Source organism: Grampus griseus (assembly GCF_964374135.1).
Source record: "Grampus griseus genome assembly, chromosome: 13".
NCBI classification, from domain to species: domain Eukaryota; kingdom Metazoa; phylum Chordata; class Mammalia; order Artiodactyla; family Delphinidae; genus Grampus; species Grampus griseus.
In genome coordinates this window covers 58,842,618-58,855,563 of record NC_139007.1, presented here as the reverse complement: position 1 = coordinate 58,855,563, position 12,946 = coordinate 58,842,618, and the positions used below count along the sequence as shown (strand labels likewise).

General features: G+C 40.8%; 1 protein-coding gene across 6 annotated transcripts in view; it reads left to right on the top strand.

Annotated features, from left to right (window-relative positions):
- Window positions 1-11,773, top strand: part of SLC18B1 (solute carrier family 18 member B1) — a 48,435-nt gene extending 36,662 nt beyond the window's left edge. For 4 of the 6 annotated variants that reach the window (XM_082668929.1, XM_082668927.1, XM_082668931.1 and 1 more), the window contains 7 exons: window positions 1,401-1,502; window positions 2,810-2,901; window positions 5,316-5,411; window positions 7,047-7,121; window positions 7,818-7,911; window positions 8,008-8,060; window positions 8,288-11,773. In XM_082668929.1, coding sequence (XP_082525055.1) covers window positions 1,401-1,502; window positions 2,810-2,901; window positions 5,316-5,411; window positions 7,047-7,121; window positions 7,818-7,911; window positions 8,008-8,060; window positions 8,288-8,354 — 579 coding nt within the window. In that variant the 3' untranslated portion in view covers window positions 8,355-11,773. Of the gene's footprint in view, window positions 1-1,400; window positions 1,503-2,809; window positions 2,902-5,315; window positions 5,412-7,005; window positions 7,122-7,817; window positions 7,912-8,007; window positions 8,061-8,287 lie in introns of all 6 variants that reach the window. The other 2 variants (XM_082668928.1, XM_082668930.1) reach the window with 2 other exon arrangements.
- The last annotated feature ends 1,173 nt before the right edge of the window (window positions 11,774-12,946 follow it).

Genomic DNA, 12,946 nt, shown 5'->3' with positions numbered 1-12,946 from the left:
GTTGTAAAATCAGAAAAGGACATTTCTGACTTTTGTATCTTGCTACTGTCTTTAAAGGGCTGATTTTTAGCTTGAGTTATGTCATTAAAATTATTCAAACATATACTGATGTATAAATGGATCTCATGGGCTTAATTAAGGATTAGTTAAGGAAATTAAGGAAAATGAGAACAACTCAGATAACCAAGAAAGGCATGTATATCATGTTGGTAACAGGAACAGCAGCAGAGTTATGAGGTAGCTTACTACTTTAGAAGGCTTTTAAAATGTGTCATACCATCTAATTCTTTAATTAGAAATTTATATCTCTTTGAGATGGATAGAATAGATATTCTTGTCAGTGTTTTTGACACCAGTGCACTTCAGTCTGCGGGCAGTGAGCATCACCTGGGATTTTTGTTAGAAATGCACATTCGCAGACCTCATCCCAGACTTTTTGAATCAGAAATTCTAGGGCTGGCGTCCAAGAACCTCTTATAACAAGTTCTCCGGACTTCTCTTGTGGTGCAGTGGTTAAGAATCTGCCTGCCAATGCAGGGGACACGGGTTCGAGCCCTGGTCCGGGAAGATCCCACATGTCTCGGAGCAACTAAGCCCATGCACCACAACTACTGAGCCTGTGCTCTAGAGCCTACGAGCCACAACTACTGAGCCCGTGTGCCACAACTACTGAAGCCCACACACCTTGAGCCTGTGCTCCACAACAAGAGAAGCCACCACAATGAGAAGCCCACGCACCTCAAGGAAGAGTAGCCCCCGCTCGCAGCAACTAGAGAAAGCTCGGGCACAGCAACGAAGACCCAATGCAGCCAAAAATAAATAAATAAATTTATTTTTTAAAAAACCCACAAGTTCTCTAGGTAATTTTTTGTGCATACTAACGTTTGCAAAGCACTGATTGACATGTAAAAATGCTATGATTCATAAAAGGATAATTATACTATATTTAATGTCAAATGCTACAAATCAAAAACATCCAGGACTTCTGACCTGTGGTTAGGTTTTTTCCCCTATAGAGAAAATGTAATCCGTTTATAAGAGTAAGACAGGGCTTCCCTGGTGGCGCAGTGGTTGGGAGTCCACCTGCCGATGCAGGGGACGCGGGTTCATGCCCCGGTCCAGGAGGATCCCACTTGCCGCGGAGCGGCTGGGCCCGTGAGCCATAGCCGCTGAGCCTGCGCGTCCGGGGCCTGTGCTCCGCAGCGGGGGAGGCCACAGCAGTGAGAGGCCCGCGTACCGCAAAAAAAAAAAGAGTAAGACAAAAATTAGGAAGGTTGCTGACTGTTAGTAGTAGCCTCATGGCAGATAGTAAGAGCTGAAGTAATGGTAGAAGGAAAAGATAGATATTTATTGAAAAAATGACTTAACCATGTAACTTTAACACAGGATTTCTTTTACAGTTTAATTTACCAGCTGGATATGTGGGACTGGTATTCCTGGGTTTGGCACTATCCTACGCCATTTCTTCACCACTGGTGGGCCTACTCAGTGATAAAATGCCAGTATGTATGCTTTAGCGATATTTAAGAGTTACTTTTGTATGTCTAGACTGGTGGTTGTCCAACTGTACTTCCTGAACTCTAGAGGTCCACTGATTAGAATTAAAATATTCAGTTTTTTAAAAATTTTATCTTTATTGAGGTATAGTTGACAAATAAAATTGTAAGATATTTAAAGTATACATCATGGTGATTTGGTATACATACACCCTGAGAAAGGATTCCCTCCACCTGGTTAATTAACATATCCATCACCACAGTTACCTTTTTTGGGGGGGGGTGGAGAGCAGTGAGAACATTTAAGTTTTAATATATTCAATTTTTTAAGCTGATGGAGAGGTTCCAGTGTGAGGTCTCAGTATGTGCCAACCTGCCATCACCCTGAACAGGTTCACTTTTTAATTGCTTCATCTGGGAAAAGAGGAGGAGTCTTATGCTAAAACTGTTGAAAAACTCTTGGACTTTCTAAAGGAAAAAATTCCCTTGATGCAAAAAAGTGGTTTGACCTTAATAAGTAGGGCAGAGCCCCCAAAGTAGTTAGGACTTGACCAAGTTGAGAGGATAGAATTTAGTTTTTCTGTGGGAGTGAAAGGATTGGTCGTGTAAATATGCCTCAGTTATCCCATAGCCATCCTGACAGAAAATCCTTTCTAGTCTCCTTTAACTAGGTCTAAACCACTCAGTCCAGATGGCTAGTATACAGAGCTAGTACTGTTAGCCAGGTCTCAAGCTTCTATGACTTTAGTGCTTATTTTTGTGTTTCCCCTCTTAATTAGATGTGGGTATATACTTATGAAGACTTATCACATGGAGATTACTTGGTAATCCAGGTGGAAAAAAACAAGTGTCTTAAACAGTGTTTGTAACTTAGTGTTAAGGCATAGCCTAATATAACTGAACAGATACCGTACCTCTATAACTGTTAGCCTGTGTTTGAGTAGTTTATAAGGAAACATTTTATTTGGAACTTTTTAATAATGTGAATTTTCTAGATAGTGCATCTACTTGGTCATTCCTTGTGGTGACTGCTTTTTAAATTGTTATATTTGGAACAGTTTATCATGTGCAAAATCTACAATACAGTCCCTTTCCAAGGAATACTTGTCCTTTGCTCAACCCCTGTCTTGGGGTATATTGCACTTGCTTTTGTGTTTACCATCTACCTGTTTTCTCTTACATGTAAAATTTTGTTTTCTCCAATGTATTTGGATTTTTTAATATCATGACTTGTGTTCTTCAATGATTTCTTTATTTTCCTGAACTATGGAAGATCTTTACCTCTAAGAGTTTCTGTGGTCTTTCTTTATCAGCATCTAAGGAAATGGCTTCTCGTTTTTGGAAACTTAATCACAGCAGGGTGCTACATGCTCTTAGGACCTGCCCCATTCTTGCACATTAAGAGGTAATTTTTTTTTCTTCTTTTGAATTTGTGGCAAAATAACATTAGGAATTATTTTAAAAATTTTTAGTGTAACACTGATATGCTTAGTATCTTTGAATCTTATTTAAATAATTACCAGATTTAGGACTATATTGAATTGTTTGTTTTACTGACAGTATTACTGGATGCTAGCAGTGATCTAGGCAAACAGGAATGCATAAAATCTGAATCATATGATAAAAATGCTTATTCTCCCTTTGTATTTCAATTGCACATTTGTACTTTAGTTAATTTTTTTAAAATTTATTATTTATTTTTGGCTGCGTTGGGTCTTTGTTGCTGCACGCGGGCTTTCTCTAGTTGTGGCGAGCATGGGCTACTCTCTGTTGTGGTGTGTGGGCTTCTCCTTGCGGTGGCTTCTCTTGTGGCGGAGCACAGGCTCTAGACGCACGGGCTTCAGTAGTTGTGGCACACGGGCTCAGTAGTTGTGGCTCGTGGGCTCTAGAGCTCAGCCTCAGTAGTTGTGGCGCACGGGCTTAGTTTCTCCACGTCATGTGGGATCTTCCTGGACCAGGGCTCGAATCCGTGTCCCCTGCATTGGCAGGCGGATTCTTACCCACTGCTCCACCAAGGAAGTCCTGTACTTTATTTTAAAAGTAGCATTTGTTATCTACCTTTAGCTGATAGTTCTTAGAATATACTTTTGTTTTTTCTATTCCTTCTTGCCCCTTGAGGAGGGAACTAGATCATTTTTGTTTCTGTATCATCCTTAGCATATGGTAGCTACTTAATAAAGCTTGTTTATTTTTTATTTTTTTTAACGAAGATGTTGGGGGTAGGAGTTTATTAATTAATTAATTTATTTTTGCTGTGTTGGGTCTTCGTTTCTGTGCGAGGGCTTCCTCTAGTTGTGGCAAGCGAGGGCCACTCTTTATCGCAGTGCGCGGGCCTCTCACTATCGTGGCCTCTCTTGTTGAGGAGCACAGGCTCCAGACGCACAGCCTCAGTCGTTGTGGCACACGGGCCTAGCTGCTCCACGGCATGTGGGATCTTCCCAGACCAGGGCTCGAACCCGTGTCCCCTGCATTAGCAGGCAGATTCTCAACCACTGCGCCACCAGGGAAGCTCAAGCTTGTTTATTATCATTTATTTTCTAAAATAAAATGAGCTACTTAGAGCTTTTTAGGTACCTCTGGGACAAAACATGATATGGATAAAGGAATGATTTCAGAGTCTTTCAGATTTGGGTTTGTATTTGGGCTTTGCCCCTTCCTTGGTATGTGAACTTGAGCAAATAATTTAACTTCCAAGAGCCTCAGTTTTCTTATCCACCAAAAAAGCCAATAATAGTACTGTTGAAATAATTTTCTAGGCTCAAGATAGAGTGACTGCAGCCCAGGGTGCCATGTCAGCAAACCAAAACTTAGAAAACTTTCATGTCCCTGTAAATGCTCCTCTTGACCAGAAAAGCAGCCTATCCCGTCACCCAGTCACCCCCAAACGCCAAGCCACCAACTGTGGGCCGCTCACCCCAAACAAGATGGACTGCGTAGCCCCAGACAATCAGATATTACCTGTTTTTCTCTTCCTTGTTTTTTTTTTGTGTGTGTGTGGTACGCGGACCTCTCACTGTTGTGGACTCTCCCCGTTGCGGAGCACAGGCTCTGGACGCGCAGGCTCAGCGGCCATGGCTCACGGGCCCAGCCGCTCCGCGGCATGTGGGATCTTCCCGGATGGGGGCACGAACCCGTGTCCCCTGCATCGGCAGGCGGACTCTCAACCACTGCGCCGCCAGGGAAGCCCCTCTTCCTTGTTTTTTTTTTCCTTATCCTGTCAAAGCTTCCTGCCTTCTATCCCATTTTTCAGTTCTCCAAAATGAGACCATCCACTTCATGAAGTGTTAAATAAAGTTTGTTTGTATCACCTAGATTGTCTTCCTTAATCATTTTTAACAGACTTACATGGCAGGGTTGCTGCAAGCATTCAGTAGAATAATGGATATGAAGTAACTGACGTAGGGCCCGACATGGAACACGTAGCAGGTTCCTGTCACTTCCTTTACCATTTTCCGTCTCTGCCATTTTTCAGTCAGTGGAATTTCAAAGCCAAGTGCTTGAAGGAGCAACATTAACATTGACATTTTAACCAACTTTGAAAGGCTTTTACATGGTGATGAGAAGGCAGGTCGACTCTGGGCATGTGACATGTGTGACCAAAGATATTGGGATAGCAGGAGAAATTGATCGTTGGCCCCCCTCAAAAACGTAAGGAGTTAAAAGGTGCTTTCACTGAACAAAATGGGATCAGATGGGGGTAAGGACCAGACTAGTCATGTCATCCGTGAAACGAACTTGTCTGAGATCCTGCCCGCCCTCCTTGGCGTGAAGCTTTGCTGTCTCTTTAAATGTTAATTTTTCTCCCAAACTCTCTTGCAGTCAGCTCTGGTTGTTGGTGCTGATATTAGTCATAAACGGTATCTCTGCTGGAATGAGTTTAATTTCAACTTTCCCAGAGATTCTCAGCTGCGCACAGTAAGTTACTTCCATGGCTTGAAAAACTGTATCGTGATTAGCAATAAACATCACAAGCTTCCTTGACTTTCTCAATGTTGTAGGATGTTGGATATTTTTTTACAATACTAAATCTTCATGATTTCGTGTCATGCAATATTGTGATATAAATAGTATAAGCAAAAGTACAATAATATAAATGATAATATATAGTAATGTTAATACAATGGTAGGTAAAATGGGTTGTGGCTAGAGGCTTGGCTTAGTTTATACCTCGGTACAGGTATACTTCTGAAAAGCCAGAGCACATGTATGTATAACTGAAGCACTTTGCCGTACAGTAGAAATTAGCACAGCATTGGAAATCAACTATACTTCAGTAAATTAAAAAAATAAAGGCAAAGCACAGTGGGAAGCCCTCAGCATCATTTCCCTCTCATCGAGGAGGTCCACACACGGGCACAGAGCGACCAGGTAAATGGATTCTAGTAGCAATTCCAATTCCCTCACACCACCAAGCTGGGTGTCCTGCAATTCAACTAATTCTGACACTATTTACCGGGAGATAACACCAGATCCCACAGGTTAAGGGCTCAGTCCCACGAGAGCGCCCTCTGCTTCAGATGCCAGTTTCAAATGCAGGTTGTTACCTATGTTTCTGACCGACTGGCTGTAAACCAGAGGTTCCAACGACCCCCTCCGTGGGTTCTCTTCATTTGCTAGAGGAGCTCATAGATCTCAGGAACCCAGTTCACTCGCTAGCTACTGGCTTACTGCAAAGGATATTAAAGGATACAGATCAGCGGCCAGATGACAAGATATACAGGGCGATAAGGTCCCAAGCAGCAGAGCCTCTGTCCTTGTGGAGTTGGGGGCCCAGCACAATGGCATATGGAAGCATCTGGCTTCCCAAGCATCACTACATATGCATGGCTGGTTAAATCATTGGCCATTGGCGGTTGATTCAACCCCCACCCCCTCTCTTTATGGGGGAGGGATGTGTGGGCCTTGAAGTTCCAGCCCTCTAATCATATGTTGGTTCTCCAGGCAACGTGGGTGCTAGTCCCAAAGTCATCTCGTTGACATAACAAAAGACATTTTTTTTTTATGGCTTTCATCACTTAAGAAATTCCACGGGTTTTAGGAGCTGTGTGCCAGAAATGGGGAAGAAGGCCAAATGTATCTTTGTCACTTGGCCATCAGTCTTTTGTTTAATAGGCATAAAGATGAAGCACACAAAGTGAACTTGAGCAGGGAGAACCCTGATGGCTCTGCTGTTGTCAGTTCAACAAGCCTCAAAGCAATGCGGAGCTGCCTCTGTATTTTCTAAAGGTTGCCCATCGTTCTCTCTACCTGTTCATCTCATTTGAAGGATTTCTTAGTTAATTATATACTTTAATAAACATTTAATGCAAGTGGGTCACGATTCTTAATATTGTATCCTATATATGCAGTAGAAGTATTTTTAGAAAACCCTGGAGGAAATATTACTAGAGTAATATCTTCAAGTGAGATTAGCTTTTTATTTTAGAAATGGAATATTCTTGCTGTTGGGTTTATCCAGATTATCCCTGGTTTATTTTTATACCATACACTATTCTTTTGTTTCACGCAGGTTTCCCTTTTAACCACAGACACACTCGTTTCTCTTTGCAGTGAAAATGGATTTGAAGAAGGATTAAGTACCTTGGGACTTGTGTCAGGTCTCTTTGGTGCACTGTGGTCAGTTGGGTGAGTAGCTATTGAATTTCATTCACACCTGCAAGTTGGAAAATGCTATCCCCATTTTACAGATGAAGAAATTGAGACACTGAGAGGTCAGATGAGTTGCCAGAAGGCACGTAATTCATTTAGGGCAGAGCTACAGTTCTAATCCAGCTGTCTGACTTCAAGATCAATGGTTATACCAGCAGTTTTAATACATAATCAGAATGGTCTCATATACTTTGTCTTATTTAAGTGATATTTTAAAGTTCCTTTAACAGGAGCCTGTCTCAGTTTTGAAAATGTATTCTTTTATTCATTCATTTGTGTATTTATTTTTAACTCTCTATTATACCAGAGGGATAACTGTATGCTGGCCATGTAGCTATCATCACTAAGTATGTACTGAGTTGTTTTAAATACAAATAGCTAGAAGAGTAGAGAGAATAATATAAAGGTTCTTTTGAATGCATATCATCTTTTAAAAATTTTCATATAAGGCACCAACTTTTCAGAAGCAGTTATAATTTTAGGATTGTTTAAAAATTTTAAACATCATCACTATCAGGTAGAATTATTTTCTTACACCTAATGCTCTGTCCAGGAATTGGCTTTTTTCGTTAGTGTTTATAGTTTCAATATAATGAATTGAAGCAGTCATGCAGCCTATAAGGAGTAACTTTTTTTTCGCACTATAATCCTCTTTCTTCTTTTCATTGTTAGTGCTTTTGTAGGACCAACGCTGGGAGGATTTCTGTATGAGAAAATTGGTTTTGAATGGGCAGCTGCTCTGCAGGGTCTCTGGGCTCTGACAAGTGTGAGTAATTAGTCTTTTACTTTCATTTTCCTTATGTTTATGGAGAAATGTGACTTGGATAATTGACATTAACCAGTACCTTTCATTGTGTTCAAGGGACTAGTGATGGGCTTGTTTTATCTATTGGAGCATTCAAGGAGAAGAAGGAGGTATGGTCAATTCTTGAGTTTTTTTCCTCCCTTTAAAAGTTGGCTTGTGGGAGTGGAAAAAAGGCACCATTTTACATCCATTCTTCCACTCTGGAGATTTCTGGGCACTCTGAGCCTCATCACTTGATAGACACATTTACAGAAATAGTTGGATAGAGATGTAGGTACTGAGTTTTTTTTTTAAGGTGAGAAATATTGAGGTTGGCCTCTTCTTTCCTTCAACGTAGATCTAAACTTCAAAATAGCCTCGGCACAGAGGAGGAACGGACTGCTCTCTTGCCTGATGAAACGTAGCCTTACCTTAGGGATCCCTACTGATACGGGGCTGGGAGATGGATGCTCCTGGCCTTGAACTTCATCGCTGGAAGGATTTTCCTAATTTTTACACACAAAACTCCATGGACTTCACACCAGCATCCTGAAATTGTTAACATAGTTTTGGATGATCCTGTGTTGGGCTGCACATACTGTTGTCCTGAAGAGCTGGCCTGCTGAACCAGCCGTATTTGAAACCTTAAGTATGCAAAGAGTTGTTGAAAATCAACAAAAGTTTTTGGTTTTGAGTGACCAGATTTGGCCCTGAGGATGTTACTGACTCTAGGTGTCCTGTTTCCTCTGTTTACTTTTTATTCTGAGGGCACTGATTCTGTGACTGTACCCTTTTTATTAACAGGGAAAGAAATGAATTGATTTGATATGCTTAAAAATAATATAAAGATAACTCAAAATATACATAATAATTACTGTGAAATCAGTTTTTAAAATATTTGTTTTCTCTGTGTCCTAAGATTTTTTTGTTTTTGTTCAAAAGGCAAAATTCCAGCCTACCGTGGAAAAACTCTATTGCATACCCTGGCCATCAGCTCTTCTAAAACTATTGTTTGTGTGAAAGATACAAGAATAATATTACTTAACACTTCCAATTTTGTAACATGCTGTGAATTAGGATCTGGATTTATAAATAATGCTTTGTATAATATTATTCATTTCCCTTAATGTCTCTGTTTTAGTTCTATCATTTAAAAAAAAAAAAAAGTACTCCCAATAGTTGTATCCCATTTCCAGAGCAAGTGAGCCCCCAGGAATGCTTGTTCTATGTTAGGGAAGGGGTTCCTCTGACTTCAGGTAAAATCCATGCTGTCGTTTGAAGTGAGTGAATCTCTGCTGTGCAACTCTCATACCTCCTGGTCCATTTTCATGCTGTAGTAGCCCCATTTACCCACCCACCCCTTTTTAGTAGAAGAAATGTTTTTTATCTGTTTATTAATTCAAAAATATTTATTGAATGCCTTCTCTGAATTGACATTGCACTTGATCTTACAGATTTAGCTGTGATCAAGATAAACAGAGTCTAGTCTTTATGGAACTAATATTCCAGTGGAAGGAACAAGCAAGAAATAAATACCAGAATCTCTATCTTGCAGAGATGCTATGATGAAAAACAAAAACCTGGTGATATGAAAGAGTAATTGGCTGGAGCTGATTAGGTGTGAGGATCCTCATTTAGGTAAGGCCTTGAACTGAGCTCTGAAGGATGAGAATGAGGCAGCCATTCTGAGGGGAGAGCCCTCCCTAGCATGTGCAAAACGGCTTGACATGGTCAAAGAGAAGGCCGTGGCCCACATGGCTGGAGTCTAGTAAACAGAGGAATTTGGGCGGGGGAGAGGAGCTGGCTTTTGAATGGAGGATTCTAGAATTTGATTCATATTTCAGGAAGGTCATTGTGTTTGCATGGCCAAGGTGAGTGGGGATGCAGATTACCAGGGGTGGAGGGAAATCTTTGGAAGCTTTGAGAGAGACATTAATGGTTTGGATCAGGAAGGTGGTGCTGAAGTAGAGAAAAGGATGTGTTTGGAAGTAGAACCAACAGGGTTTGCTGATAATGGACAGAGAAGGGGAGAGAAATTCAGGAAGACTCCTAGGATTTGGCTTGAGGGCATGGGTGGTCAACTGGTGCCTCTTAGTGAAACGGGGAAGAATGGGAGAGAAACAGATCTGGAAGAGGCACATTAAACCATGCCCTTTCACACCACCATAAGGAAAAAATAAATAAAATTTAAAGGATCACAATACCCAGGTTGGAGAAGATGGACAGCAACTGGACCACGGACTGTTTCGTTAGACTGTTTGGCATTAATTCCCCAAACTGAATATTCACAGTTCCCATGAACTCTTCACTCTCCTCCTCCCCGCAAGTCCCTTCGCCCTGAGAACTCCAGAGGCTGGTCCCTTGCCTGCCAAGCACAAGTGGCCTGTCACCCGCTTACCGGAGCGGCACCAGGACGAGTGTGACCCCAGCCCCCTGCACTCGTGTGCACTGCGGAAAGGGCCAGGCCTCGATCTCCCGGGTTAAATCGTCCTGGCCCCTCTCCAGGGCTTTCCTTCCTTGGGCGCAGGATGCAGGCTAATGCGGGGCCGCCCCTCGTCCGCCCAGTGGCCGAGGAAGCCGCCGAGTGCCTGTAGTTCCCATTTGTACCACGTGGGGCCGCTATTAAAGCACCGCGGGGATCCAGCAGCTCAAAGCCGGGCCGCGGCGCCCGAGCTCGCACCGTTCCCACCCGGCGTCCCGGCGTCACTCAGGGCGGTCAGCCTATTACCGTTACCAGCGCTGTTGACTGTTGAGACTAGTTCAAGGTCAACGCAAAGATTCCAGACTTACTGGCTAGAGAACTTTTTGTTCCCCCTCCCAACATGCCGCTGTCAGTACCTACTGTGGATACCAGTGTATTTAAAGCCGCTTTGTACAAAAACAACTTTGCCCCTTCCTCATTTTATGATTTTGAAGTATTAAGATAAATGACAAAAAAAAGTTAAAAATATGAGAAACAATAGCAGAACTTTGAACCTTTTGAAACCAAAAGGTAGGTCAAAATTATCAAAGGAAACCTGTGTATGTGTTTATATTTATATATATTTATATTCATCTAAATGTAACAAAGTGCCCAATTTAAAAGCACTTTTTAAAAAATGAGACTGAATGTAGAATATAATAAATTAAAAAGTATCTTTTATGTTAAGGTCACGTTGCAACCTATACATATATGACATACAGACTAATCCCAAGGAAAAATAAAAAGGACAAATTTTTTAAATCACAAATCGTTTTTTCAATTAAAACTTTTTAAAAATGTTTGAGATAATTGTTGATTCACATGTAGTTGTAAGAAATAATACCCAGAGATCATCTGTCCTCTTTACCCAGGTTCCCCCAATGGTAACATCTTGCAACACTTAGCAGTACAATATTATAACTAGGATATATTGGTAGAGTCGAGATAAAGAAAGATTCCCAGTCTTCAGTTGCCCATGCCCATACTTTTCTCTCACCCTCACTCCCTCCTTACTCTCTGGCCATCACTAATCTGTTCTCCATTTCTGTAATTTTGTCATTTCAAGCATCCTGCGTGAATGGAATCTATTGTATGTTATTTTGGGGGATTGTCTTTTTCATTCAGCAGAATGCTCTTGAAATCCACCCACATTGTTGCATGTGTCCATAGTTCATTTCTTACTGAGTAGTATTCCACGGCTTGGTTATTCATCCATTGAAGTGCATCTGGATTGTTTTCAGTTTGTGGGTAAAACAAGTTAAGATGCTATGAACATTCATGTACAGGTTTTTGTGTGAAGATGTCTTCATTTCTCTGGGATAAATGCCCAGGAATACAACTGCTGAGTTGTGTGGTAATTGCATGATTAGTTTTTTTCCCCAAATAACCCATATATTTTACAAGGGAAATTTGATTTGGACAATAAATATTAAATATCATACATCAATGCAATATTCTATTGTTTATTAAGTTATCAAGATTTAAATATGTTAAACATACCTTCTCATATCTAGCTGGCAAAAGAGGTGGGTAATAAATACTGACATAGCCAACTAGTTTTCATTAAGTACAATTAATAAGTGAGAAGTAAAACCGATATCTTTTATTTATATACGATCATAGCAAAAGGGAATGATCCAAAGACTATGATAGTTAGCTTTCCTTTGGTCTCACTGTCATATGTCCTCAACTTGTGAAATAAACACACAGGAGAGTAAGAAACAACATACTTAAGACAGAAAAAATAAAATGTTATCCAAAGTACTAACAAATGAAATAAAAGCCTATTTATTCAGTTTTTCATTAGGAACAATTAGCAGCTCTTAAAATATTTGCACTAGTTTCTTTCAGAAAATCCGCAGCTCCACTTCGAATCCCAGTTTGTTTATAGGTGACAATCTGAGAAAGCATGATGTTCAGTAATAACTTCTGGTTTATAGTTTAGTGCAATTGCATCAACAGTACTAAAATAAGCCAAATGCATTTCTGGTTGATCATGGTCAACAGTAGCACAAGTACAAAAAGCAGTATATTATTATCATTTTTTAAGTTTTTGTCATTTAAGATAAATTTGAATACCAAATCAGTTAAGTCACATTATTATATGTTTCAGAAATGACGCCGTGAGGGACTTTCCTGGCTGTCCAGTGGTTAAGACTCTGCGCTTCCACTGCAGGGGCACCAGTTCGATCCCTGGTCGGGGAACTAAGATCCCACATGCTGCCCATTGAGGCTAAAAAAAAAAAAAAAAAAATGACAGCCATGAAATCAGTTGTTGGATGAATATGAATAGGGTTTTTTTCTTTTGAGAATTAAAACCATTGCAGGTATATATTTCATTTGAACATATTGACCTGAAACAAATAGACAGCCAGATATTTCTTCAACAAAGATGGGTTTATTTAGAATCAATAGAGAATTGCAATTCAGGGTTTGTACAAGTGCCCACACAGCAAGGGAAGGAGAACACTTTTATAGATGGAAAAAGGAAGTTGGGAGGGCTCTGGTAAAAAAACAGCCCATGGGGCTTCCCTGGTGGCGCAGTGGTTGGGAGTC